The 27,131-nt window shown below is 43.2% G+C and overlaps 1 protein-coding gene across 2 annotated transcripts in view; it reads right to left on the bottom strand.

The window, feature by feature from the left end:
- CDKL1 (cyclin dependent kinase like 1) overlaps positions 1–27,131 on the bottom strand; it is a 61,614-nt gene that overhangs the window by 4,141 nt on the left and 30,342 nt on the right. For both annotated transcript variants that reach the window (XM_047736245.1, XM_047736244.1), the window contains exons 3-7: positions 22,752–22,873; positions 8,928–9,000; positions 6,433–6,523; positions 5,610–5,810; positions 3,056–3,138 (exon numbers count right to left, since the gene is read on the bottom strand). In XM_047736245.1, coding sequence (XP_047592201.1) covers positions 3,056–3,138; positions 5,610–5,810; positions 6,433–6,523; positions 8,928–9,000; positions 22,752–22,873 — 570 coding nt within the window. The remainder of the gene's footprint in view (positions 1–3,055; positions 3,139–5,609; positions 5,811–6,432; positions 6,524–8,927; positions 9,001–22,751; positions 22,874–27,131) is intronic.

A 27,131-nucleotide genomic window follows, 5' to 3' on the forward strand; every position in this document is an offset into this window, starting at 1 on the left:
AGCTCCCTCTCTCTCCACCTCCAAACTTCTTTTCCAAATTTTCCTCCTCACCACTCCCTTCACTTCCCAAAGCCCTGACGCAGGTAGCACCTTATGAGGAAACATTAATTAATGAGAGAAAAAAACCCACTTGTGAAACACTTGTGTTGTTTCTTTTCTGCGAAATTTCTCAATTTCTATAACTTGCCTTTCCTCAGAACAATTTTTGGTGTTTATATTAGCATTTAAAAGAGGCCCCGGTTTTTGCATTTATTGACAGTTACATAAAGGAAGCTTCAAAATAGATATTTTTTTTCCCCTACCTAGATGAACAGATGCTTCTAGGTCTTTCTGGAATAAACACTGTTTCTCCTCCCACAAGAGCCTGCTGTTTCCCTATTCATCTTACTGTTTAAAGAGTCTCGGGGCAGGCATTCATCAATCTCCCTTTGGCCATATAAGGCTATTTTGCTTCAGTCACATGCTGGAGACAATCAGGAATAACAAGCACTATAAAGCAGGAGGAATGCCGGATGTCAGGCGGACAGACCGGCCAGTCACAGTGAGACACCACTAACAGAGGCTAATTAAGGAGGGCAGCTGGAGTGCAGGGCAAGGATAAAAAATGACAGTTGTGAGCCCGAGGCTGGAGTGACTGGCCAGGCTCATCTAATGAAATACGACTCTGGGTGCTGTGCGCAGAGTTCTTTTGGACGGGGAATCAGCCCCCAAACCACCGCATTCCCAGTGTGCACTTACTAATCACTGATAAGGGTAAGAGATAAGAGCCTCAGTTTTGATGTTCCCTTAAGATCACAGGGGGAAAAAAAAATCTTACAGCAGATTTGTATTAGAACCTTGAAAGGAGTCTCCCTCGCCCCGCCTTAGCTTCATTATTTCTCTTGTTGGGGCACCTGGGTAGCTCAGTGGGTTAAGCATCTGCCTTCGGCTCAGGTCCTGATCTCAGGGTGCTGGGATTGGTCTGCAATGGGTTCCCTGATGGGCGGGGAGCCTCCTTCTCCCTTTCTCACTCCCCCTGGTTGTGTTCCGTCTCTCACTGCATCTCTATCTGACAAATAAATAAATAAGAAATCTTAAAAAAAAAAAAAAAACTCTTGTTGTTTCTGCATGTTAAATCTAAGCACTGCTGGGGACTGACAGGGCATTGCTGACACTGAGCTCTGCGTCTCAGCAGCAAGGCCTGGGATGAGGCTGGCCGGGTGGCTGAGATAGGAGGGCCCATCCTGCTGCCTTGGGCTTCGCTGGTTTCCCAAGCGCCAGAAGCCCGAAGGCCTCCCTCCAGCAGGGAGAATGACCAGCAGAGGGGCTGGGGCACAGATGTTCCAGCCGGGCAGGCAGCCCCCGCATTGCGTCTTCCTGTGTTTCTGTCAACAGGAAATCCCCTGCAGGACTGCCTCTGGGAAACTTTGGGAAGCTTTTTACATTTATAAAGCCTGTGTTGTTTCTGAGTCTTCACTGGTAGACAAGCAAGCAGGAAATCACTAAGTGATATTTAGTGTGGAACTGGGAATGTCCAGGTCACGAGGGAGCCAGCTGGGTCACCTCCCATATGCCAGGTGTCATTCCTGCCTCTCCGTCCCAGCATGCTCCCAGCATGACCCACTTTTCCTGTTCCTAGGGGTGCAGGGGCAGGAGGCAGTGGGGACGGTGAAAGCCTCCAAACGTGGGACAAGCCAAGAGGTTGGGCTCAAATGGAACTTGACAGAACTTCCATCTGGAGACTGAGCAATCAGAGACTTGGTTTCACTTTGAAAATGTCTTCCTCAGACAGTAGAAAATCATGATTTCACAAACCTTAACTGTGCTCTATTTTTTTTATTATAATATAGGCTCATCAGAGGACATTCAAAAAATATTTAAAAAACATAAAGAGAGAAAGAAATCATACCACCACGAAGAGATACCCACTGTTAATTAATATTTTGGTATATGTCCTTGCTAACCATTTATTTCACGGATGTAAAAATCTTTGCATGATTTTCCAGAAGTTGTCATGTTATTTTCTATTTATATATGTAAATACATGTATACTTGAATTGTATATTTATTACATTTATTAAAGTTTTGTCAAATCATATATACTGTCTTATAACCTTTTTTTTTTATTTAGCAATACACCGTGGACTTTATATTTTCAGGTGAATACATATAAATCTATTTTTACTAGCTCTGTGATATTTCTATTATAAGAATATACCATAACTTATTTTATGAATCCCCTACTGATGGAACACTAAAGGAAATAATTTCTATTAAAGAATGCCACATATTGGGGCACCTGAGTGGCTCAGTGGGTTAAAGCCTCTGCCTTTGGCTCAGGTCATGATCCCATAGTCCTGGAATTGAGCCCTGCTTTGGAGGCTCCCTGCTCAACAGGGAGCCTGCTTCCTCCTCTCTCTCTCTCTCTGCCTGCCTCTCTGCCTACTTGTGATTTCTGTCAAATAAATCAATAACATCTTAAAAAAAAAAAAAAAGAATGCCACATATTTATGCCCCATCTCATGGTTTCACTTGCAATAAATTCTTGAAAGCAGATTAAGAGTATGCACAAATTTTTTAGTTTAAAAAATGAGTATTTTCTCCACCTTGGCCATAGAGGACAGATACCAGAATGAGGCTGGCCAAGCAAATTCATCACCGCATGTTCTGGGCAGTAAGAGTATGGTAGAGTAGGGGACTTGGGCAATGCTGGATTTTCCTGGACAACTCATTGTGTGAGCTACCTATCGCTTCAGCTGCTGAAAATGATGACTGAACAGGTGAGGTTAGGACAGGCAGCTCTGCATTCCTGTCCAACATGCTGGCTAGCCTCTGCTCTCAGCAACTTCTAAATTCTCACTGAAGGCTAGGGTCTGCTCGCCAATTTGCCCCACTTTTCTTTTTCATGTTGAGTCTCACTTTCCAGTGCAGAGTGGGCCCTGGGGCTCAGGCAGGTGAGTAACTACTAACATCCAGTTAGCCTGCAACTCCCCATGGAAAGAGAATCATCACCATTCACACCCCTGGTAACCTTTGCCCTGACTTGCCAGGATGCTTTCCAAATCAGGTCACTCACCGTATCTCCAGGGTCTGGAATTTTCACCCCACTGAAGTACTGATTTGTGCTAAATACTTGTTGGTGCCTAGGAATGAGATCTCCTTTGGACAAGAAGAAAGAGGCGGGTAAAATGAGACTGATTAGCAAGTTAGCAAATACAGTTTCTCTCCATTATGCTATGTCTCTGCCTATAACCAGTGAAGGCTGTTGTCTGCTCTTCCAGTCAGAGGGAGGCACTGAGGCAGCCCTCCCCAGCATGTCCTGGGACCTGAGGGGACGAAGCCCTCTGTCAGGTGTAGAGGAGGCATGCGTGGATACTGAATGCTATGAGGCCATTACCCCTCAAGGACTCACAATGTACTGAGGGAATCCAAACAGCTCAGAAGCGTGCACACACACACACACACACACACACACACACACACACACAATAATGCCTTTTAAAAAAACAGCCAGAGTGCAACAAGTACAAAGCAAAATCATATTCATTGAATTATGATGGGTCAATATAAAAGTGTATTGGCTTAGCACTTAGAATAGTGCCTGTTAACAAATATCTGAGGAAAGAAGGAAGGAAAGGAGGAAGAGAGGAAAGAAGGAAGAGGGATGAAAGGAGAGAAGAAAAGGGAGGGAAGGATGGAAGGAAGGGAAGAAGGGAAGGAAGAAATCATGGAAGATCTTCTAGCTAGAAGGAATGCATTTCCAAATGGGAACCACCTTTTCTTCTTTCATCAAATAGTAATTACTTGGAAATCCCATTTTATCTACTGCTTAGAAAGCTCTTACAATATGAATCAATGAAACAAAAGAAACATTTCTATATTCTGGAGGGTTATGTGAGGCTCACCCTGTCCACATTTCAGACAAATCAGTTAAAATCACCCTTGTGTAAAATTCTAGGGATATTACATGTGAAGAGGAATTTTTTCAGAGATTATCAGGAGATATGCAGCAGGGCACCCCTGGGGCACACCCAAGCCCCTTGCCAAAGCAGAGTGAACAACAAAAGCCTCCCAACCAGGGCCCCAGAAATGCTGTTACTGGACTGGAGTTCCTAATTTTCCTGATTTGTTTTGAAACTTAACCACCCTGCAGTCAAATCCAAAAGCTGCTGTCTTGCCCCATTTTGTACAAGTGGCCAAAATATACTCTCTCCTGCCTTTTGCCCCAGATCTCAGGGAGCTTCATCATGAGTACACTGCTTGTACCTTAGTAACTGTCTTCCATCAGAGCGCTGGAAGCAGGGGATGTGAAGAGGGTGACCTAAAATCATTGGGAGAAACAGCAAAGGAATGCAGATTGAATCTGGAAGCCCTCCAAGGCGCCTTACAGGTCACTCAAAAAACGTGCCAGTGAGTACTTACTGCCTGCTGTGTACAGACATTGGTGGAGGACAGAGTGAAATCTAAGACATGACCTCACCCTCAGGAGGCTGACTGTATCTTTGGGAAGAGAAAAGCACAAGAGGAGACAGGGTGAGGGCAGGTGCTACAAGAGTTTAGAGGAGGAAGTTTGCTTTAAACTGGGGAGCAGTAGCTAAACTCCCTGACTTTTTTTTAGTTTGGTTTTTTTTTTCTTATTTGAGAGAGACAGCTGAGAAGGTGAGAGAGGGACAGCAAGAGCACAGGAGCAAGGTGGGGGGGAGGGCAGGGGACAGGGAGGGGGAGGAGGAAGGGGAGGGGCAGGGGAGGGAGAAAAGGAAAGGGGATGGGAAGGTCAGAGGGAAAAGCAGACTCCTCAGTGGAGAGAGGGGAGCCCAATGTGGGGCTCAATCCTGGGACCTCAGGATCATGACCTGACCCGAAGGAAGACTCTTAACCAACTGAGCCACCCAGGTGTTCTGAACTCCCTGACTTTTGAAGGGGGCAGTCACTGCTTATACAACTTTCATCCATCCCTCTCCAAGTCTCTCTTCTCCTCCCCTTCCCTCCCTCTGCCATCATACCCCAAGAGTAGAGAGAAAGAGGACAAGAGTGACACCAGAAGATCCAGCCCTTCTTCCTCACCCATAGAAGGTTTAGAATCTTCTACAGCATCTGAATGATCCAATCTAGCCTGGCAGGCTAGAGTGAAGGATCTCCAAAGAGTGAACTATCATATCATAACACATGAAATAGAACACAGTTGCATTCTGTAAACTGCTAAGCCCTAATAGAAATGTAAGCTTTTATATTGTTGCTATGGTCCTTACTCAGAGTTGAACTTCATCCAAACTATATGGAAGAGAAAACCTTGCATCTTTTTGGACAATTAGTATGTACTCACAATCGTTAATTCTTTTTATCAAAACAAAGGTGAACACATTTTTTTTTTTTTTTTAAGTAATGTACTCTGCCCAACTAGGGCTCAAACACATGACCCCGAGATCAAAAGTCACATGTTCTGGTGACTGAGGCAGCCAGGAGTCCTCAAATGTGGACCATTAACAGAATTATTTAAACAAAAGTTCTAGAGGACCCCTCCTTTGTAACTGTACAAGGCATTGAATGAGACTGGGAACTTGGCTCTGTCCTGTACTGACGGAGGTAAAACTATTCAGTTTCCCAAAAAGCATGACAAAAACACCACTTACCCAAGGTCTTCCTGATCAGATATAGCTGATCCACATCTGATTTTCCAGGCCACAGAGGCATCCCTGATAGCAGCTCCGCAAAGACACAGCCAATTGCCCAAACATCTACTGGGGGCCCATACTGTGTGTCCCCCACCAAGAGTTCAGGGGCGCGGTACCACCTGGTGGCCACGTAGTCTGTGTAGTAGTCACTTGGGCCAGCTGGCCAGAGATGGCACATGGAAAACAGACACAACAATGAAAGACTGGAATCCAAACTGGGAGGGGGAAGACCTAAGAAATCAAGTTCATGCCCCATCTTGTGACTTTTCTAAATCAATGGTTCTCAATACTGGTTGCATGTTCAAATCAGTTGAAATTTAGTATTTGTTAAATCACTAATCCTTGGGTCTCATCTCAGTCCAATGGGACCAGAAGAATAACTCTTCTCTAGAAGAGACTGAAAATGTATCAGTAGAGTTTTATAGTTATAGCTTACAATTCCCCCAGATGATTCTAATCTGTAGTCAAAGTTGAAAACCACTCTTCTAAAATAGTACTTCTTGCTTCTCAGAAGTACTATTTTAGAAAAAAAAAAAAAAAAGGTAGCGACTAGGAGAACATACTTTTTAAATAACCTCTTTACTGCGGTATAATTTACATATAGCATACATTTTAAAAACACTATATGTATCTACATGTTTTCAGTAATTACGGAATTGTAACTTAGGGCAAGCTCAAGCCCAAAATATATAAAAACCAGCTTTCCACAGCATCTAGAGCCTTTCTCCTATAAAGAATCTTTCAGTCTTTTACAATCACTTAAGGAAACATTGATACTCACTCAAAAGTCGAGCAAATCCAAAGTCACAGAGCTTAATCACTGAATGTTTTGTGATGAGGATATTTTCTGGCTTCACATCTCTATGTATGCACTAGTCATAAAAAATCAAAACAAAAACAGATTATCAAGGAGCAACTATAATATATGAGATAAATATAACTCATGAATATTTAGCAAATCCTGGCAAAATCATTAAAACCTCTGACTGGCCTTTTGGATAAAAAGCTGCAAAAGAGCAGCCTAAAATAAATCTAGTACCATACTCATTATGGCCTGAGTCATCCCAAATTCCTAAAGGGCCCAAAAGGACCAAAAAGGAAGAAATGAAAAATACAAGTAGGGTAGCCAGATAAACAATAAAGTTTTTAATATAAGTATACCCCCCATGAAGTCTTTGGGACATACTTATGCCAAAAAGTTTTAACTCTTTATCTGAAATTCAAGTTTAACTGGGTGCCCTATACATAATCTGGGAAGCCTAGAGCAAAGGGAAAACATGAAAAAGCTGTGGGTGAGGCCTGCATCAGGGCTGTTGGAGCTGCGAGTTGATGCATAAGCAGAATTCACAGTTCAGTTGTTTAACTGAGAACAGAACACAGTCCGCCTGGTAAACAGGACAAGCCCTGGGTCTGCTGAGATAAGCGAGGGAAGAGAAGGGCGGGAATCAGGAGCCTGCCAAGGGACCTCCCTTCCAGCTCTTGACATTCGTCCTGACAAGATAAACAAGGGGAGGCAGCGCTTAGCCTCTGGGGAAAGTCGCTAGATGTCAGCTTTGTCCCACACACAAGAGTTCTTAGAGCTTTATCCACCCCCACGGGATGTGGCCCCCACTCCATAATTTAGACTCAAATCACCTGTGGTTTCCAAACCACAGCTGACACTGTTTAACATGCTAATGTTAGAAGAGTTTATGAGTCTTCACATGATTTTCTTATTAAATAACAATTCTCTTGGCAGAGCACAAATCAACAACCTAATTAAAGATTACATAAAAACAACATTTGGGTCAAAATCCTGTTCGGGGTTCCTAATAATCCTTGCTTCTTCCAAGCCGATTCCTATCTTAGGAAGAATGTTGGATCCCGTTGCATTCTGAGAGACCCTCTTTGGCTTGCAGCTGAAACCCTGGGGTATTCTGGACTTTCTACAGTTTGGAGAGAGGATAGAGGTTCTTCTTGGGCCTGGGCTGGTTCTTCCTCCAAAGGACTTTCAGGGCGAGAGATCAGTGTCAGTGTTTCCCCATGGGTTTTTGTTATTCTGGAAAATTTGGGGGAGAGACAATTTCTGAATTATTCTATCACTATCTGTCTGGTTCTCAGCAATTAATGGCCCCAAGATCACCATTCCTCTACCCCTGGCTTTGCATATTCCTATAAGCGGTACACCCATGAATATCATGATGACAGATGGTCAGAGGGACTTGTAGGCAAGAATGTGTTCCTACTCTGTTCTGAGAATTCTTCACAAGTTTCTACACCCGACCAGAACTTCGGGAACTCTCTGGGGAACTTCGGGTATGTGTTGTATTTGTCTTCAGTGTCTCCGATTTTCCTCACTGGGGCCTTTCCTCTCTTGCTCCCTTGTCCTAAAACCTGCTTTCAGGAAAGTGCTAACCCTCACTTGCTATAAACAGCAAGATAAGTTGTCCACACTCCCTGGGATCCATGCATTTTGAAGAGGATTGTAACCTTCAGCTAGGTGGAGACTCCAAAGGGAGAAGGGCTGGCTGCTTTCATATTTTCTACTACTAGGAAGGCAGCTTCAAAAAACATCACTTAGAACAGAACACGGCAGGGGCTTCAGCTCCCACCAGCTAAACTGACTCAGAGAGTAGATGAGATGACATAGTGTAGCAAGTCGCCCTAGTGGCCAAAATGAAGGTCTAGTATGGGTGTTTGGCCTCTGTGGGCAGGGAGTGGGCACTGTCATTCTGGAGGGAACAGCAGCCTTCCCAGGACCTGTGGTGTCTCACCTCCTGGGCAGCAGCCCACGGAGCCCGCCACCCAGCCTGCCTCTGGCCAGGAGTATAAGAGTGTCCAAGGTAGGGGCCTCTGTGCTCCAGACTTGGCACTCATATCTCACCAACACAGACACCAACATTTGGGATTTAGGCACGGTGCCTGGGACTCCGCCTACTGTGACTCCACAGGCATGAGTCCCTTGGGGTTCCCCCGCTCTCCAACTTGAGAGCACTGTTGGGTGCCAGACCAATGCAGACTCCAAGCGAATGAGGTTCCACTTTAAATCTGAGTCGTATCTCATCCACATAAATCTACAACTACTTTCTTAACATCACAAAAACACATCTTTTCTGTAACCTGAAGAAGAAAGAATGGCTAGGTTGGCATTTTTAGCCTCTACAGACCGCGACCAGGCTTCAGAAGACTTGGGTGAAAAAGCACATCCGCAAAAGTAGGATATAAACTTTTGTCAAAGGCTCTACCTCAGCTTTAAGGGCAGCCTTAGGATTTTTCAAGGATGATCATGAGACTTACATCGTGTTTATGGCAAAAATTTACAGCTTGTAATGTCTGCCAAGTTATGCTCTTCACAAGATGTTCTGGTACCCTAATAAAAATAAAGAAGCAACACAAACACATTTTTTAGTGTAGCCACGGAATTCGGCTCAAAAAAAGAAAAAAAAAGTAAGACAGGCTTCAGGCGTGACACATCCAGTCATCTAACTCACAGAGCATCATGGAATGTGAAGGACACGGGCTCAGCACACTGCTGGGTTCTAGGGACTGTGAGATATGGGCAAGGTGAACATCTCCTTCTATAGGAAGGGACCGTGAAGAGTCATGGGGGTTTCCGAAAGTCTTTATGACACCTACCTCCACCACCTGTGATGCTGCGGGAAACCTGCCTGTTAACTTGAGCTTCACTTCCACAAGGAGCTTTTGGTTGATGGAAAGTTAGTTCATATACAGCAAAAGAGGTGTTGCTCTTTTTATTTTTATTTTGTATTTTCAAGTTGCCCCAAACTGATGCCTTGAGATAGAATTCTTTTTTTTTTTTAAAGATTTTATTCATTTACTTGACAGAGATCACAAGTAGGCAGAGAGGCAGGCAGAGAGAGAGAGAGAGAGAGAGAGAAGCAGGCTTCTTGCTGAGCAGAGAGCCCTATGTGGGGCTCGATCCCAGGACCCTGGAATCATGACCCAAGCCGAAGGCAGACACTTTAACCCACTGAGCCACCCAGGCACCCCCAGAATTCATTTTTCACGCATGGGCACATGGTTTCTCCATAATCCCCAGGAAGCATTTTTTTGCAGGTGATGAAGATTTTTTTTTTAAAGATTTTATTTATTTATTAGTCAGAGTGAGCATGAGCAGACAGAGTGGCAGGCAGAGGCGGACAGAGAAGCAGGCTCCCGCTGAGCAAGAAGCCCGATGTAGGACTCGATCCCAGGACGCTGGGATCATGACCTGAGCCAAGGCAGCGGCTTAACCAACTGAGCCACCCAGGTGTCCCAGGTGATGAAGATTTTACTGCTGATAGGGAAGAGGTTTACCTCGCACACCATGTGACAGAAGTGAATAATGATTAAAAACTTCACATAGGGGGGCACCTGGGTGGCTCAGTGGGTTAAAGCCTCTGCCTTCGGCTTGGGTCATGGTCCCAGGGTCCTGGGATTGAGCCCTGCATCGGGCTCTCTGCTCAGCAGGGAGCCTGCTTCCTTCTCTCTCTCTGCCTGCCTCTCTGCCAACTTGTGATCTCTGTCTGTGAAATAAATAAATAAAATCTTAAAACAAAACAAAACAAAACCAAAAACCTCACACAGGCATCTTGATTCTTTCCTCACGTTGTTTCTCTCTGGTAGCTAGCTGCATCCACTGGCCCTGTCTTTCTGCCCTGTCCTCTACCACAGCATCTAAATGTGCTCCCACTGCTCCTGGAACTTCTTCCCTGATGCTCGGCTTAGACAACCAGGGCAAGCAACAGCCCCAGCAGATCCTTCACGTGAATTAGAAAAAGGCACCTCTTCTTCTTCTTTTTTTAAATACCTTTTTAAAAAAAATTAACATGTAATGTATTATTTGTTTCAGGGGTACAGGTCCATGAATCCTCAGTCTTACAGCACTCACCATAGCACATACCCTCCCCAGTGTCCATTGCCTCATCTGGGAGCATTTAAAAAATACATTGGGCAATGAGTGAAATGACTATAGAGAGAGCACATTTATTTTTAGAGCCCCTCACCCAAGCAGGACTTACTGTTTTTATGAATCAAACATTAAACTATGGTGGTATGGTCCTCAGCCAGAACTAAGAAGTAAACCAGGGGGGAAACTCTGGAGTAGTTGTGTTAAGGTGACCAAAACGAGTCACTTCTAGGCTCTGGGAGGGGCCCTGGGGCCACTGTTGTCACAGACCAGATGTTCAGGAAATCCTCTCGAGAAGATCAGAGGATGGGCCAATGTCCAGGAAATGAAGAAGCCACTGCCAGGAAGAAGAGAGGGGACATTTCTGGACCAGAACCATGTCCCTGGGCTTGGAGTTACCTCTCTCCAACTTCTCTCCCTCGTCCTAACGCTGCAGAGGTACAATGCTAGGAAAACTCACCTGTTTAGAAAGAAGGCCTAGAAAAATACAACTAAGAGGAGGACATTCTAGGGAAAATGCTTCCCTCCAGGCTCCACTTTTTGTCCAGAAAAAAATGGAACATATTTTGATTATTTAATGACTTAAAGATTAAGGTTATCAGTGCCATGACACTTTAGTCTCTAAAAACATATCCCAAAAGAAATTATGCAAAAGGAGTATTTAAAGGTAAATTATAATAGCATATTAGCAATGCTCATCTAAGGCTGAGCACATTATGACATAATCCTCAAACATCAAACCCCCCTAGTGTCATCCTGAGTTAGCAACTCACTTCTTTACTACTCCGTTCCTTCTCTTCAAAGCCTTCTCCGAAAGGCCTCAGACTCTAAGATCCATTTTAGCGGATGATGATAGGAGCCAAGTTTTCCATTGCCAAAGAAGGGAGTACAAATGTGGGAAGGGAGAAAAATAGAATCTGTTTGGTGGTCTTGGGTTGGAATTGGATATACACATACGTACAGAGGGTGCTGGGCAGGAAGGGGCGCATTCTTCGGTAGGATGCTCCAGGAAGCCTCTCTGCTTAAGTCAACATCTGAAGTATGGTGACCAAATTTGTACTATATTTTAAAATGAGAGTCTTCAGGATTTTCTGAGAGATTGGATATAAGAAACAGAGAGGAATCAAGGAATGACACCAAGGTTTTTAGCTTGAGTGGCTGGTCTATGATGGGGCTCTTTCCGGAGGGGAATACTGATAGGAGAGCTGGTTTTGAGGAGGGAAGAAGAGTGGATATATTGAGTTGTTTATCGGACATCCAAAGGATATTCTGGGTGAGCTGTTCTGAATTCACAAGGAAGGTCAAGCTGGAAATCTAAATTTGGGAAGCATGAGCCTATGGATGGCGTTTGGAGCCAGAGGACTGGAAAGCCACTTAAGGAGTGAATACAGCAAAAGAAGAGAATCAAAGTCTTGAGGCCCTCAACAGGTAGAGGTCAGAAGGCAGAGAGGGATTCAGCCAGAGACTAAGGTTGAGCAGGGAGGAAAGCAGGGTGACAAGAAAAACAGTGTAATCTGAGCCAACAGAAGAAAGTATTTTAAAGGACTTCTGAATTCAGATGGTGGATTGAGCAAACCTATCTAATTGCACTCCCTCTCCAAACCTGACTGCAACTGCACTGATTTTTTTTTTTTTTTTTTCCAAAATAAAAATGCTACATGGCCTGAGAGAACAAGAGAAGAGATAATAGCAACACATTTTGGAATCCAAACTGACAATACATCCTGGAATGCTAAAACCTAAGCCTGAAGAGGGGAATATGGGAGACCAACCAACTTATCCAAAAGAATCCTTTAAAGGGGCAGAAACCAGCAGCCAAGATTCTATGGAAGTGGGAGGGAAAGAGTGTAGAAAATCTGCTCTAGAAACCATCAAATCCCTAGATCCCTTCCCCTACTCTATTCTAATAGGAAGCACTCTTCCCCCTACCTAGTAGAAGGCTGAAGTTTTGTTTTCTGGAGAGTGTAAAATGGAGGACATTTGGTACAGTTGAGATTGTGGATACTGTTCCAAAAACAGAGGATTAAATGATTATGTACATACTAACTGCTGAATGTTGAGGGTCCCCAGCCCTCTTCCCGACTGGCTTCTGACAAACCATACTTCACTTTCAAAGGAAAATACTGGAAGACTTTTTGGGGGGAAGCCTAGGAGGAAAGATACGAAAATTCTGACGTTGGGGTTCCCCAGCAAATGAACCAGCCAGCTAGCCCCACAGTGAAACCCAGAGCTTCCAATAGCACCCTACTCTTAACCATGGGCACACAACCAGAGACTATAGGAGGCCCAAGAAAAACCTCAAATGAGAAAGGCAGCGACCAAAACAGAAAAAAGCAACTTAAAAGAAAGAGAAACCATAGAGAGTGAAGAGAACATTAAAAAAACAAAAACAAAAACACCCCCAATATCTTCAGGAAGAAAAAGAAAGCTGTTGCATCCATGAAATAAGAACAAGATACTATAAAAAAGCAAGAGGACCTAAGACCCACCCTGCCCTAGGCTTGAGGGAGGTGGGGGACTTTAGGATAATCACTGGTGACCCACAAAGAATAGCCAGCCCCTAAAAAGGAAGTAAGCCATTGAAGATGTTATCTATAGAGATGTTAAAAGGATTTAAGTTCCCTGGTTAGCCTTCTATAAAAGACCAACCCTAAAGGCCCCTCTCATTCTTGAGAGATTTTCCTGTATCTTTACTTAATAAACTTCACTTGCTTGGGGCGCCTGGGTGGCTCAGTCGTTAAGTATCTGCCCTCGGCTCAGGTCATGATCCCTGGGATCAAGCCCGGCATCAGGCTCCTTGCTGGCAGGAAGCCTGCCTCTTCTTCTCCCTCTGCCCCTGCCTGTGTTCCTCTCTCGCTGAGTCTCTCTCTGTCAAATAAATAAATAAAATCTTTCAATTAACTAATTAACTAGTTAATTAGTTAATTATTTCTGTTGCTTTACTCACCAAAAAAAAAAAAAAAAAAAAAGCAAGAGAACCACTCAGAGTCCAGAATCCAAATAACCAAAGGCCCAGAACAAGAAAATAGAGAAACCAAAGCCCAGGAAATCAGCAACAAGACAATTCAAACTTTTTTCTCAGACAGAAGGAGCTTACCAAGTACCAACACAAGGGAATAAAAGTTAAGGCCCGTGATTCTCATAATTCAGAATTCTGTGAACAAAGAGAGGGTTCCCTAAGCTTCTGGAAATAAAAAAAACAGGACTTTTACTCAAATCTCTGTCTTTTTAAACCTCTCATACACAGTTCTGAGGAAGCCCCTGGAGCATACATCCAATCAAAAAGAAGGAAACCATAAAAGAAAATCACTTGAAACAAAGAACACTGGACACCTGCCACACCGGAGGGAAGTGATAGGAATCTCAAGGAGGATGGGGAAGGGGGATGCCACATGATAACGGCATTCCAGGCCCTGAAAACAGCCCACCCAGACTGGAACAGCCTGACGCAAGAGCAGCCATGTTGAAGGTTGTCATCACCATGCCCTCTGCCTTATACTCTCTCAGATAAATATGAAGATATTCAACCAACAAAAGCTTTGGAGGAGTCTGCGTCCATGTCCAAATTCTGAGTGCCAGCTTATGCTTTCCTTGTAGACAATTCCATAAACAAAGGCAAGTTCTAATCAGAATGCTGTCTGGTGAGTCAAGAATCTTGGAATGAGGGAAAGTAGGCAGTTGGTTGTTGTCATTAGCCTCAGCTAGCTTACATACTTACTTACTTACACCCATCCCCAAATTAGGAAGGTCTTGACATTAGATAAAACATATACAATCAGTCCAATCTGACAAGCCCAGCAGCCATTTTATCTCTTTGAGGTTGCTTTGCCTGTAAGGTTACCTCTGCCCTGATGGTTTCACAAACTAACTCTCAGAAAGCCATCTCCTGTCTCTCCCTTCGAAGACTTTGGGGGAAGGGTATACTGTAACCCTAATGTCCTAATAATAAAATTGAAATGAGAGGCGCCTGGGTGGCTCAGTGGGTTAAAGCCTCTGCCTTCGGCTCAGGTCATGATCCCAGGGTCCTGGGATGGAACCCCACATCGGGCTCTCTGCTCAGCGGGGAGCCTGCTTCCTCCTCTCTCTCTCTCTGCCTGCCTCTCTGCCTACTTGTGATCTCTGTCTGTCAAATAAATAAAAATCTTCAAAAAAAAAAACTGTAAAAAAAAAAATAAAATTGAAACGAGAGAAACATAAACTGTTGTGTGATAATGAAGAGATCAAACTGATTTTCAAAAACATCTTCAGTTACATGGGAGATGGTAGAGATGATGAAGAGAATACAGATCTCTTTCTGGCATTCTCAACACTTGAAACATCCTTCCTGCTATGGCTCTTCTAATACTTGGGACAGTCCAAGAAGCCAAACAATCAACATTCACCAAAGCTTCATTTCTCCACAGGGCTACAACAAAAACAAACATGGGGAAGGAAGGACTGGCCATGCTCCTAGAGAAATACTATGTTCTTAGGAATTTATTCTATGGAAATATTTGTGCAAGTAGTTGTTCATTTTAGTCTTGTTAGAGATAGAGAAAAAGTAGAAATCTAAATATTTATCAGTGGGGGAACTAAAGAAAGAAACTGTGGTATATTTGTACAATGGAATGCCACGCAGCCATTTTAAAAATATAAAAGTAGAAATATTTATATTGGGAGACAATTCCTGAATACACTTGAAAAAATGCATAACTACCTGACGTGGAATACAATCTATTTAAATACAGATATGCAAGGAAAAATAATTAGAAAACAATTTCTCAATCTGTGAATTTTACTTATTTCTTTGATTCTGTGTTCCTTGAAACATTATTGGCACAAACAATATATCACTTGCAATCTAAAAAAGACAGATTTTTTAGTGTTTTATAAAAGTTATGGAATTCTACTGACAGAATTTGAAAACTTGCAGTATTAACCTTTAGCCTTTTCCCACCAGCTGTTGTTTGCACCAACTACATGAGAGTCAGACGTGGACCCAGTAGTATTGTAAAAGAACCAGTGAAATATTGTTTCTGGTTGTACTTACAGAAGGATAGAAAAATTAGGAGCGAGTACGGAAACTAGTCATTTACCAAACTTTGACAGAGGAGAGACCAACAGTTGAAAGAATACTAAGTACAAAGTATGTTAAGGTCTGCTGAAGATAAGGAATGGTAATACATTTGTTTTGAAGGCAAATATAAACAACATGAGCCCAGCTCTGGGAATTACAACAGATAGATATTGATGTCACTGTAGCAGGATACATATTTTGTGGCACAAACTTGCTTGTTGGGAGCAACGTGAATTTGAATCTTCTTCAAAAGCTTTCCAAAGAAGTCCAAGAAGGTACAAATACGATAATAAGGAGATGAATTAGCATCCATTTTAGATTCAAAGTAGAGACAGGTCTTTGAGTCTGATTTGGCAAGAATGATTTTTATTATTTTAATGATTAACAATTACCACAGTGATAAATGGAACATGGAGGAAATATTACAAAAAACATAAGTAAAGGGCGCCTGGGTGGCTCAGTCGATTAAGTGTCTGCCTTCTGCTCAGGTCATGATCCTGGGGTCCTAGGACTGAGTCCTGTGTCTGGGCTCCCTGCTCAGTGGGGAGTCTGCTTCTCCCTCTGTCCCTCCCCTCTGCTCATGCTCTCTCTCTCTCAGTCCTCTCTTACTTGCTCACTTGCTCTCTCTCAAATGAATAAATAAAATCTTAAAAAATAAAGTAAAAAGTATCTGTAACAATCATAACTCAAACTATCACTATTAAAACATTAAGAGTACATCATTTTCCTTTTTTCTATCTGTATATAAATTCTATGAAAATGAATATGTATTTTTATTACATTCATTTTGCAACCACTTGTGAACATTTTTCTATTCCAATGTACTTTTTTTTTTTAAGACTTTATTTATTTATTTGTCAGAGAGAGAGAGAGTGCACACAAGCAGGCTGAGACAGAGAGAGAAGCAGGCTTCCCGCTGAGCAAAGAGCCTGATGCGGGACTCGATCTCAGGACCCTAGGATCATGACCTGAGCCAAAGGCAGAGGCCTGAACCACTGAACCACTCAGGCATCACAAAGAGGAAGTTGTACTTCAAGCCGGAAGCTTTTTTTTTTTTTTTTTTTTTTAGATTTTGTTTATTTAGAGAGAGAGAGTGAGAGAGAGAGAGCATGAGAGGAGGGAGGGTCAAAGGGAGAAGCAGACTCCCCATGGAGCTGGGAGCCCAATGTGGGACTTGATCCTGGGACTCCAGGAACATGACCAGAGCCGAAGGCAGTCGCTTAACCAATTGAGCCACCCTCAATGTATGTTTTACTTATAAGCATGATTCTTAGCGGCCCCACTATATTCTATTGCAAAGATACACCACAATTTACTTAACTGATCCTCTATTATTGGACATTTCAGTTGTTTTCCAATGTTTTCACTATTAAAAAATCTTTTAGCAGTGCACCCGGCTGACTATCAGTACAGCAGGCAAGTCTTGATCTCAGGATCATGAGTTCATGCCCCATGCTGGGTGCAGAGCTCACTTAAAATATTTTTTTAAAAATTAAAAAAAAAAACATAAAAAATCCTTTAGCAATAAACACTTTTATAACTAAAGTTTAATGCATGTACTCAATTTTCTTTTCATTGTAAATTGTTAGAAGTAGAATTGGTCTAAAATTATGCCTCTAAGGCTTTTATTTTTATTTATTTATTTATTTATTTATTTATTTTAAATATTTTATCTATTTAAGAGAGAGAAACAGCAGTGGGAAGGGGCAGAGGGAGAGAGAGACAGAGAGAGAAGGAGACTCCGTGCTAAGCACCCAGGGATCAGGACCTGAACTGAAGGTAGATGCTTAAACAACTGAGCCACCCAGGCGCTCCTCTCTAAGGCTTTTTTTTTCTCTCCAGTGTTCCAAGATTTATTGCTTATGCGCCACACCCAGTGCTCCATGTAATCCGCACCCTCCTTAATATCCACCACCAGGCTTACCCAACCCCCCACACCCCCCTTCCAAAACACTTAGTTTGTTTCTCAGAGTCCACAGTCTCTCGTGGTTCATCTCCCACTCCGATTTCACCCCTTCACTTTTCCTTTCCTTCTCCTAATGTCCTCCATGTTATTCTTTATGTTCCACAAATAAGTGAAACCATATAATTCACTTTCTCTGTTTGACTTATTTCACTCAGCATAATCTCCTCCAGTCCTGTCCATGTTGATAGAAAAGCTGGGTATTCATCCTTTCTGATGGAGGCATAATATTCCATTGTATATATGGACCATATCTTCTTTATCCATTCGTCTGTTGAAGGGCATCTTGGCTCTTTCCACAGTTTGGCGACTGTGGCCATTGCTGCTATGAACATTGGGGTACAGATGGCCCTTCTTTTCACTGCATCTCTATCTCTGGGGTAAATACCCAGTAGTGCAATTGCAGGGTCATAGGGTAGCTCTATTTTTAATTTCTTAAGGAATCTCCACACTGTTTTCCAAAGTGGTTGCACCAAATTGCATTCCCACCAACAGTGTAAGAGGGTTCCCCTTTCTTCACTTCCTCTCCAACACTTGTTGTTTACTGTCTTCTTAATTTTGGCCATTCTAACTGGTGTAAGGTGGTATCTCAATGTGGTTTTGATTTGAATCTCCCTGATGGCTAATGATGATAAGTTTTTCAAGTGTCTGTTAGCCATTTGTATGTCTTCTTTGGAGAACTGTCTGTTCATGTCTTCTGCCCATTTTTTGACATAATTATCTGTTTTTTGAATGTCAAGTTTGAGGAGTTCTTTACAGATCTTGGATATCAGCCTTTTGTACTGTCATTTGCGAATATCTTCTCCCATTCCGTGGGTTGCTTCTTTGTTTTGTTGACTGTTTCCAGTGCCATGCAGAAGCTTTTTATCTTGATGAAGTCCCAAAAGTTCATTTTTGCTTTTGTTTCCTTTGCCTTTGGAGACATGTCTTGAAAGAAGTTGCTGTGACCAGAAAAGACTCTGATTTGCTAAGCAAATGTTGAAAAAGAAAAATAAAGCTGGGGGCATCATGTCGCCTAATTTCAAGGTTTACTACAAAGATAGCATGGTACTGGCAGAAAAACAGACACATAGATCAATGCAACAGAGTTGAGAGTCCAGAAATGGACCTGCAACTCTATGGTCAAATAATCTTCGACAAAGCAGGAAAAAATATCCAGCGGAAAAAAGACAGTCTCTTCAATAAATGGTGTGGGAAAATTGGACAGCTATGTATAGAAGAATGAAATTCTCTAAGGCTTTAAACACACAGTGCCAACCTGCCTTCTGGGACAGGTTGCTCCAGCAATATACTGATAATTTCCTCTGACAATATTAGGTTTTAGAACATCTAATCACAGTAACTATCTTAAAGTGAAAAATCATCAAAACATGGTTATATTACCCTTCTCCAAAACCATCCTGTAAGTATCAATTTATTGGTTTACTAACTTGGTCATTCCATAAGTATTAGGGATGTACCAAGTGCCAAAAATTAGGCTAGAAGATACTGGGGAAACACAGGGGAAGAAGGCATAGCATTTGCCCTTGAAGGTTTTATAGTTTCCCTTGCAAATGGGATATATAATAGAAACAATCCCAGAAGATGTGACAGATGCCAGAGAAAGGAACTCCTGACTCTCCTCAGTGTCAGCTAAAACAGCTCCCACAGAGAGGGTCATATTTGAACTGTAGCTGAAGGACAAGCAGGAGTTTGCTAAGCTGAGTCGACAAGGAACGGCAACGCAGACTGAAAACCCCATGTCTTGCTTGAAGCTCAGAATGCCAAGGATTCTGTGGGGATGGTGTCATGTTTTATTCAACAAACTGGTAAGAAACGGGACTGTGGAGAGACAGAAGTCTTGTGTCCCCTGCTGGGACCACATTCATAAGCTTTGGGGAGTGATTACAGGATTTTATGTAGAGGACTGGCATGATCCACTTCGTATTTTATAAATTTGTACCTAGAAATAGAATAAAGTGAGGCACCTTGGTGGCTCCATCATTAAACATCTGCCTTTGGCTCAGGTCATGATCCCAGTGTCCTGAGATCGAGCCCCATATCAGGCTCTCTGCTCAGCAGGGAGCCTGCTTCTCCCTCTCCAGCTCCCTCATGCTTGTGTTCTCTCTCTCGCTCTCTCTATCATAAATAAATAAAATCTTTAAAAAAAAATAGAAATAGAATAAAGGGATCACAGAACACTTTTCAGACAAGTGTACCACCCCAAGGAGGACCCCTCCTGACCCCACACTGGGAAAACATTAACAAACCACCCTTTGTTGATATTGTTTCACGGATCACACATGAGACTGAAGGAAAACAGCAGTCCTCTGACCTCTAGGGTATCAGATCAACAAGTCACCGCACCTCAGACCTGCAAGTCCCCTTCAACTCTACTGGCTCCAAAACCCTCATTTTCACAGGTGATAACGCCAGGAAGCAACTTGCCAAAGGTCACACACGGGATGCCGACCCACTTTTACTGGGAATGTGTTTACTAAGTGTTATTCTATAGGATGAGATTTCTCAGCTGAAAAAGAAAATGTTCCTATGAATTTCAAAATCATTGGCTAATACAGTTTAATGACATTTATTCCTTAATGATGACAAGCAAAAATTTGAAATAGTCTTTAAAATAGATTGGAGTATTGCCAAATATTCTGTGTAATGGAAAATAACTTCTATTTTTTTAAAGATTTTATTCATTTATTTGAGAGAGAGAGAGAGTATGAGCAGGGGGAGGGGCAGAGGGAGAAGCCAAGTCCCTGCTAGCAGGGTGCCCTACGTGGGGCTCAATCCCAGGACCATGGGATCATGGTACGGGCTGAAGGCAGACACTTAGCCGACTGAGCCACCCAGGTGCCCCAGTAACGTCTAGTTTTGCAACAAACTAACCAATAAAAAAAAAATCGTGAAACTTCAAAATAAATGAATATAATCTGGCTTAGAATAAATCTTATTTTTCAAGTTTGTTCATTTATTAGCATTCCTTAGGTCAGTCTTATATTGACAAACCATGGCACATGTTCATTTGGAAATGTTGCTTGTACTAAAACCACACACATATCTACTGGTCTTCCCCTTCCCTAACCCACCTCCATATTAAAGCATTTTCTATTTCCTGGAACATATATAACATATATAACACACATATATAACATATAACATATATAGCATATGCATATATTTATAACATATATAAGTGTTATATATGTTATAACTCCACTAGCTGGTGGAGTTAAAGAAAAAATCTTCTTTCAAAACTCTAATCAGGGGAACCTGGGTGGCTCAGTGGGTTAAAGCCTCTGCCTTCGGCTCAGGTCATGATCCCAGGGTCCTGGGATTGAGCCCCGCATCGGGCTCTCTGCTCGGCAGGGAGCCTGCTTCCTCCTCTCTCTCTGCCTGCCTCTCTGCTTACTTGTGATCTCTCTGTCAAATAAATAAATAAAATCTTTAAAAAAAAAAAAAAACAACTCTAATCATTCCTTGTCCAGTCTTTTTTTTTTCCTTTTGCACAAACTCTATGCCAAAAAAAGAACAGACTCCCACTTTCAGTCCCCCACTAATCTGTGTTTCCAAGTGACTCAATCTAACATGATTAATCAAATGTCCTGCAACATCTCCCGAGTACCACAGACCCAGAAGAATTCATACTAATGGGCTTAATTGAAGTGTCAGTTGTGAGCTGTCAAAAGAACAAATATCAACATGCTAAATGTTTTCTCCCTTGAACATAATTTATCCGTATCAATGACTTTCTGAAGGGAGGTGTCTGTTCCCTTGGCTCTCTTTGGCTGTGTAAATTAACACCAAAAGCCTGTGCCATGGTCACTTACAAACCACAAGCCACTTTAATCCCATTTGCCTGGATATCACGGTTGATCATGTAGGTACCACCACGTGGCAAAGAGCAAGCCCTCGGTCAGGGCTTGAAGGCATTGTTGAAAGAGCCACAGGCTCTAGACTCCAGAGTATGAATGTGAGCAGGAACGGGGTGCCACTTTCCCACTCTGATATACAACACCACTCTGCATATTGTTGCTAGCCAAAGCGGGGCTCCCAGGCACCCAGCAAAAGGACAACATGAGATATCCTTCACTGCTCACTTGTTTGAAGTCTATTTGCCATTCAACTCAAAGGCCACCTCCTCCAGGAAGTCATCTTTGACTAACCCGCTTGGAGTTACATCTTCCAGAGCCTGCTAATCATTCTAGCGATTGGCCCCAGGGATAGTTGCATCACCTGACCTGAGGCAGAGTTTTCCAATGGACTTTATATATGCAGATGCCTTCTTCTAGGACTTTCCTCTCAAGTGGCTACAGAGGTTGAGAAAAGCTTGCAGCCAGGCTTCCTAGTTCAAATTTTTCCCCTCTATCACATGCCACGTACACATACCTTCCCAAATCCATCATTCCCAAATGAGTCTTGTGAGACTCATCTGCAAGGCAGAACGAAGCCAGCATAGAGAAGAGTCGAGAGAGAAAATATGTACCACCCATGGTGTTCTGCCTTTTAAACACCTAGCCGAGGAGGGGTAGATGGGCACTGAAATCTAGCCTGTGCTCTGCTCACTCTGGCGAGGGGCTACCTTCAACCAGAGGAAAGGACACACACACCCTTTTTTTGCAGACAAAGGCTCTGTCTGCTCACCAAGCCTTCTTGTAATGTCTGTGCTGCAGATGGATGGGTGATAAGATCATCAGAGCCTCCAGGATTTCACCATCCTTCCCAGGCTCAGCCACTGCCACAGTCTTTTCACCTAAACTTGCCTCAGTGGGTTCTGGTCCCTTGTCACCAAAGAATTCCTGACCGATACAGGAGATCAGACGCCTAGATCGTTCTGGGTGAAATGGCACGTTTGCTCTAGCCTTAAACCTCCCCTTGGCTGTTGTCTCTGGACTCATGCTTTGAATCTCCAAGTCCTTACACTTCCCTAGCCAGGTGCGACTAACCAGTAATAGCCTTCTTTTTCTTTCTCAGAGACACAGATAGTCTAACAAAGAAATTAAGTTCAACAAATAATGCTGCATTTTCTTCTTGAACATGAGGACGTATGACCGCTGTCCCAACCTTTTCAATAACTCTTCTGCTGTCGAGCCCAGCTGTGCAAAGATCACCTGCTCCTGCTTGGTCGGCAAAAGGGCCCCTGTTCATCTTCCTTTGTAAATCCCGGTGTGTGCTGCTGTGGTTCGTGTGTAAGGAACGATCACTCACCCTCTTTGGTGTCTGTCCAACTCATGGAGAACTGTGTGATCACAGTACTCAAACACCAGGTGAAGCTTCCGCTTCTTTCTGAAGACTTCGATGAGGTTCACAAGGTTGGGATGCTTGAGTTGCTGAAAACACAGAAAACAAGGTTTGCCAAGCTGAGGCTGTGAAGGATAGCTTTCTCTAATTCCAATCCAAGAAAAAGAGAGTGGTTTGTGCTTTAGGAAGTTTCTTGTCTTGGGTTAAAGGAAACTGCAAATGGTATGAACTTACAGCTCCCAAGGAGGAAGCTGGAAATGATTACAGCCTCACCCAGGTGGCTGGTGAAAGCAAAGAGAGAGATGAGAAGTCTGGAAAAGAAAGGAGAATGAAAAATCGGGGGCGATTTTTAGTTAACGCAAACTCATCCTTTAAGGCTCAGATCAAATGTCTCTGCCTAAAGAGGGGTCTCTGGATCTCCTCCCCAGGCTGGTTTGGTGTCCCTGTATGTCTTATAGTCCCCCTGAAATAGGTCTCCTTGGCAATCCTCTGGAATTACCAAATAATCGTTTATTTGACTCTTCAATATCTTCTGCTGTCAGTAGATACAATAGATGAAACCACTGAAAATAAGAATCATGACCTCAAGATTCTCTTATTTCCTCCAAATGATGTGGCTGTACCCCTAGCAGAGGGCCTCACGCATAATAGACATTTGAAAATTATTTGTGAATGAATGAGTAAATCATGTTTCCTAGGTTGATGAAACATTTTAAAACAGAAGAACGAGGAATACTCGTTAAGCCAATGTGCCTGAAGGTGTGTATCTAGAGAGAAAAAAAAAGGTCGGAATCAGGGTTGTGTTGCCAAGGCTAAATCTTGCTCTTAACTTCTTAGACCCTTCTGTCTGCAATCCTGTCGGAAACACGGCAATTAGGCAAATGAATTATTGTAAAGAGAGTCAAAATGATTAACTTTCTTCAGGGCATGAAGGCCTTCCAACAGCTGGCTAAGAAACAAAAGAGGAAGCCAGATGACATTACCACTGCCTCAATTCTAGCAGTCAAAGCAAAGCACAAGACACCCCCATGCCCAGATTTTGTCCTGAGGAAGCCCAGGATGAAGGAGCCCAATGGGAGGGAGGCCCAGGCATCCTGGCAGAGCTCAGCCCCCAGCAGAGCCCACCTACACTCAGCTTCAAGAGTGAACCCAGGCAAGGCCTACTGAAGGAACACAAACCGCAAACCGCGGAATTGTGAGAAACAAAAGATTCTTGTCCGGAGCTCCTGAGTGTGGGGGAGGTTATACTGCCATAGAGCAACAGATAACCTGTACTAGGTCCCAGGGACTTCTGGATACTACAGACGCCCACACCCCATTCCCAGAGACCCTGAACTGGTCTTAGGTAGGGGCCAGGCATCTGTTTTTTTTCCTCAGAATTCTCTGGGTGATTCAATATGTAGCCAGAGGTATTGATCACAGATAAGCAGATATTTCATAAGAGGTAAAAGGTGTTAGGAGAAAAAGTGAAGAAGTGGAACTGCCAGCTGTACCACAGTCGTGTGGGCGAGAAGAGAGGCAGCCAGCAAGAGGAATATGGAAGAAGACAGTTATTTTCTCGTTTTCTTTGTAATATCCCTCTGTGTCTTCGAGTTGTGAAGTTCCTCCTCTAGATACTATGCTTGATGAAACAAATATAAAACAGCCACAATACTCTACAGGCTGTTAGTCCCATGTGGGCCTTGGAACAGAGGGCCCTCGAAGCTACAAAACCTCACATTTATGGTAACATACCTGGAAACTTCTAGCCTGAGCTAGCATTTTCCAGAATAGTAGAACAGATCTGACCACTGTCTTACACCAAAGAATCGCGTCGGCTTAGATGTCTCCAACAGTGAACAACCAGTTTGAGGGGGCTAAGTGGCAGCATGATGACAGAATTAGCAGAAAACAGGTTTCCTTTCAGGCTCTGTAACCGTGCTATCCATAGGTCCAGACTTCAAATCTTAGATAATTTTTTTTAAAGATTTTATTTATTTATGACAGTGAGAGATTGCAAGAGTGGGAATATAAGCAACGGAGGAGCTAGAGAGGGAGAAGCAGGCTCCCCGCTGAGCAAGGAGTCTGATGTGGGGCTCTATCCCAGGATGCTGGGATCATGATCTGAGCAGAAGGCAGATGCTTAACTGACTGAACTACCCAGGCACACCTAAATCTTAAGATTCTTAAAAAAAAATTTTTTTTTAAGATTTTATTTATTTAGGGGTGCCTGGGTGGCTCAGTGTGTTAAGCCTCTGCCTTTGGCTCCAGTCATGATCTCAGGGTCCTGGGATCGAGCCCCGCATCGGGCTCTCTGCTCAGCAGTGAGCCTGCTTCCTCCTCTCTCTGCCTGCCTCTCTGCCTACTTGTGATCTCTCTCTCTTTCTGTCAAATAAATAAATAAAATCTTTAAAAGAAAAAAAAGATTTTATTTGAGAGAGAGCGTGTGTGTGTGCACAAGCACAAGCAGGGGGGAGAGTCACAGGGAGAGAGAGAAGCAGACTCCCTACTGATCAGGGAGCCCAACATAGGGTTCAATTGCAGGGTCCTGGGATCATGACCTGAACTGAAGGCAGACGTTTAACAGACTGAGCCAAGCAGGTGCCTCCAGATTTTAGAGTCTTTCAGTTTTCTGTGATTCTTTTCCATGTTCCGTATGTAGTCCTCACTTTTATCTCTAGGCACAAGTACAAATCTATTAGTTGACTACCCAGACCTTCTCCAGATGCCAAGACTGGTACCTCCATCTTGTCCCGCCCACATCCGCAGGGATCACTGCAGGGCACTGTGGCCTGAGGGTAAAACCTGAAGGCCCTCTCAACTTTGGAAAACCTGAACCCTGGAAATTGTAAGGTATTCTATTCAAATAACACGTAGATTCCTTCGAGTGTGTGGTTGTTGTAAGTAAAGTGTCGATGAATCATTTACTCGTTGGTTGACCTTAACTTTGAGGAAGGTTGGGCTTCCATTTCCATCCATGGGAGTAGGGGGCTGAAGGGCTACTGTGAGCCTGCCATGCAGAGTGAGCTCAACAATGTCGGGCACATGGGGACCTCTCCGTGGAGGATAACTGCTAATATCACTATTGGGAGTTAGAGCTATTTTATTCGGGATGATTTTCTCTATTCAGCATATTCAACAAGTATTTCTTTATTTTAATGCATTAGTTAAAGTCGTAAGGCTATAGAGACAAATAAAGCCAGCCCTGCCCCTACCCTCATGGAGCTTAGAACCTAAGATGGTGAGTAAATAGTGAACACGTAATTATAGATACGAGAAATGTCACAAAAAAACAAGACAAAGGGTGCTGAGTTTGCGGTTGGTGGGTAGTCCAGGGAAGATCTCCTTGAGAAAGTTAGGTAGACACCATCTAGAAGCACCAGAAATACAACTTTATGGCTCTAGAGTTGGCCAAATTGTTTTCCAAAAGGATCATACATATTTACAGCTGTCAGGAGGAGAGTACTTTTACCATCCCATGGCCGGCTCTGAGGTTCATAGAGACCTTTGAGGTTGGTGATATATATCGTCAAATTGCTTCCGGCAACACACATCATGTGACTTTTAAACCACGTGTGTCTCCTAACCCCCTCCATGAGATAACTGGTATGTCACTGAAAATGGGCCACTTACTTACTTCTCCACTTATTTTCAGAACAAACTTAATTAAGAAAAATTGGTCACTAAGACCAAATTCTACTTAGGACTTATAAATTATAAATACTTTAAATTATTAACTGTCTCTAGGTTGCCAGGATTCTGGGTGACCAGAACACATTCCAGAACAGCAGATATCTGGAACTCATTCCCAGCTAATGTTCATTTATTCGACAAAGATCTACAGAGCTCGTGCTCTGTCTCAGGTACTGTTATAGGCACTAGAGACACACTGGTGAATGGGACGGAAGACTCAGGCATTAAACAAAGTGGCATGAAGAGCTCTGCATGTAGATTAGGCTACCTCAGAGGAATTGTTCCTGAGGACGTGGCCTTGAGCTGAGTCCTGGAGGGTGAGAAAGGTCTGACCAGACCAAGGTCAGGAGTGGTGGTAGAGGTGGCTTTCCACAAAGAGAACTGGCCCTGGACAGAAGGGGATTTAGGCCACTTAAGAACTGAAAGACAGGGGCACCTGGGTGGCTTAGTTGTTGTGTCTGCCTTCCGCTCGGGTCGTGATCTCAGGGTCCTGGGATAGAGCCCCACCTCGTGCTCCCTGCTCAGCGAGGAGCCTGCTTCTCCCTCCCCCACTCCCCTTGCTTATATTGCCTCTCTCACTGTGTCTCTCTTTGTCAAATAAATATATAAAATCTTAAAAAAAAAAAAAAAAGAACTGAAAGACAGTGTGGCTTGAGGGTCAAGTGCATGGACTGA

This window comes from Lutra lutra, chromosome 7 (assembly GCF_902655055.1).
Source record: "Lutra lutra chromosome 7, mLutLut1.2, whole genome shotgun sequence".
Lineage (NCBI taxonomy): Eukaryota > Metazoa > Chordata > Mammalia > Carnivora > Mustelidae > Lutra > Lutra lutra.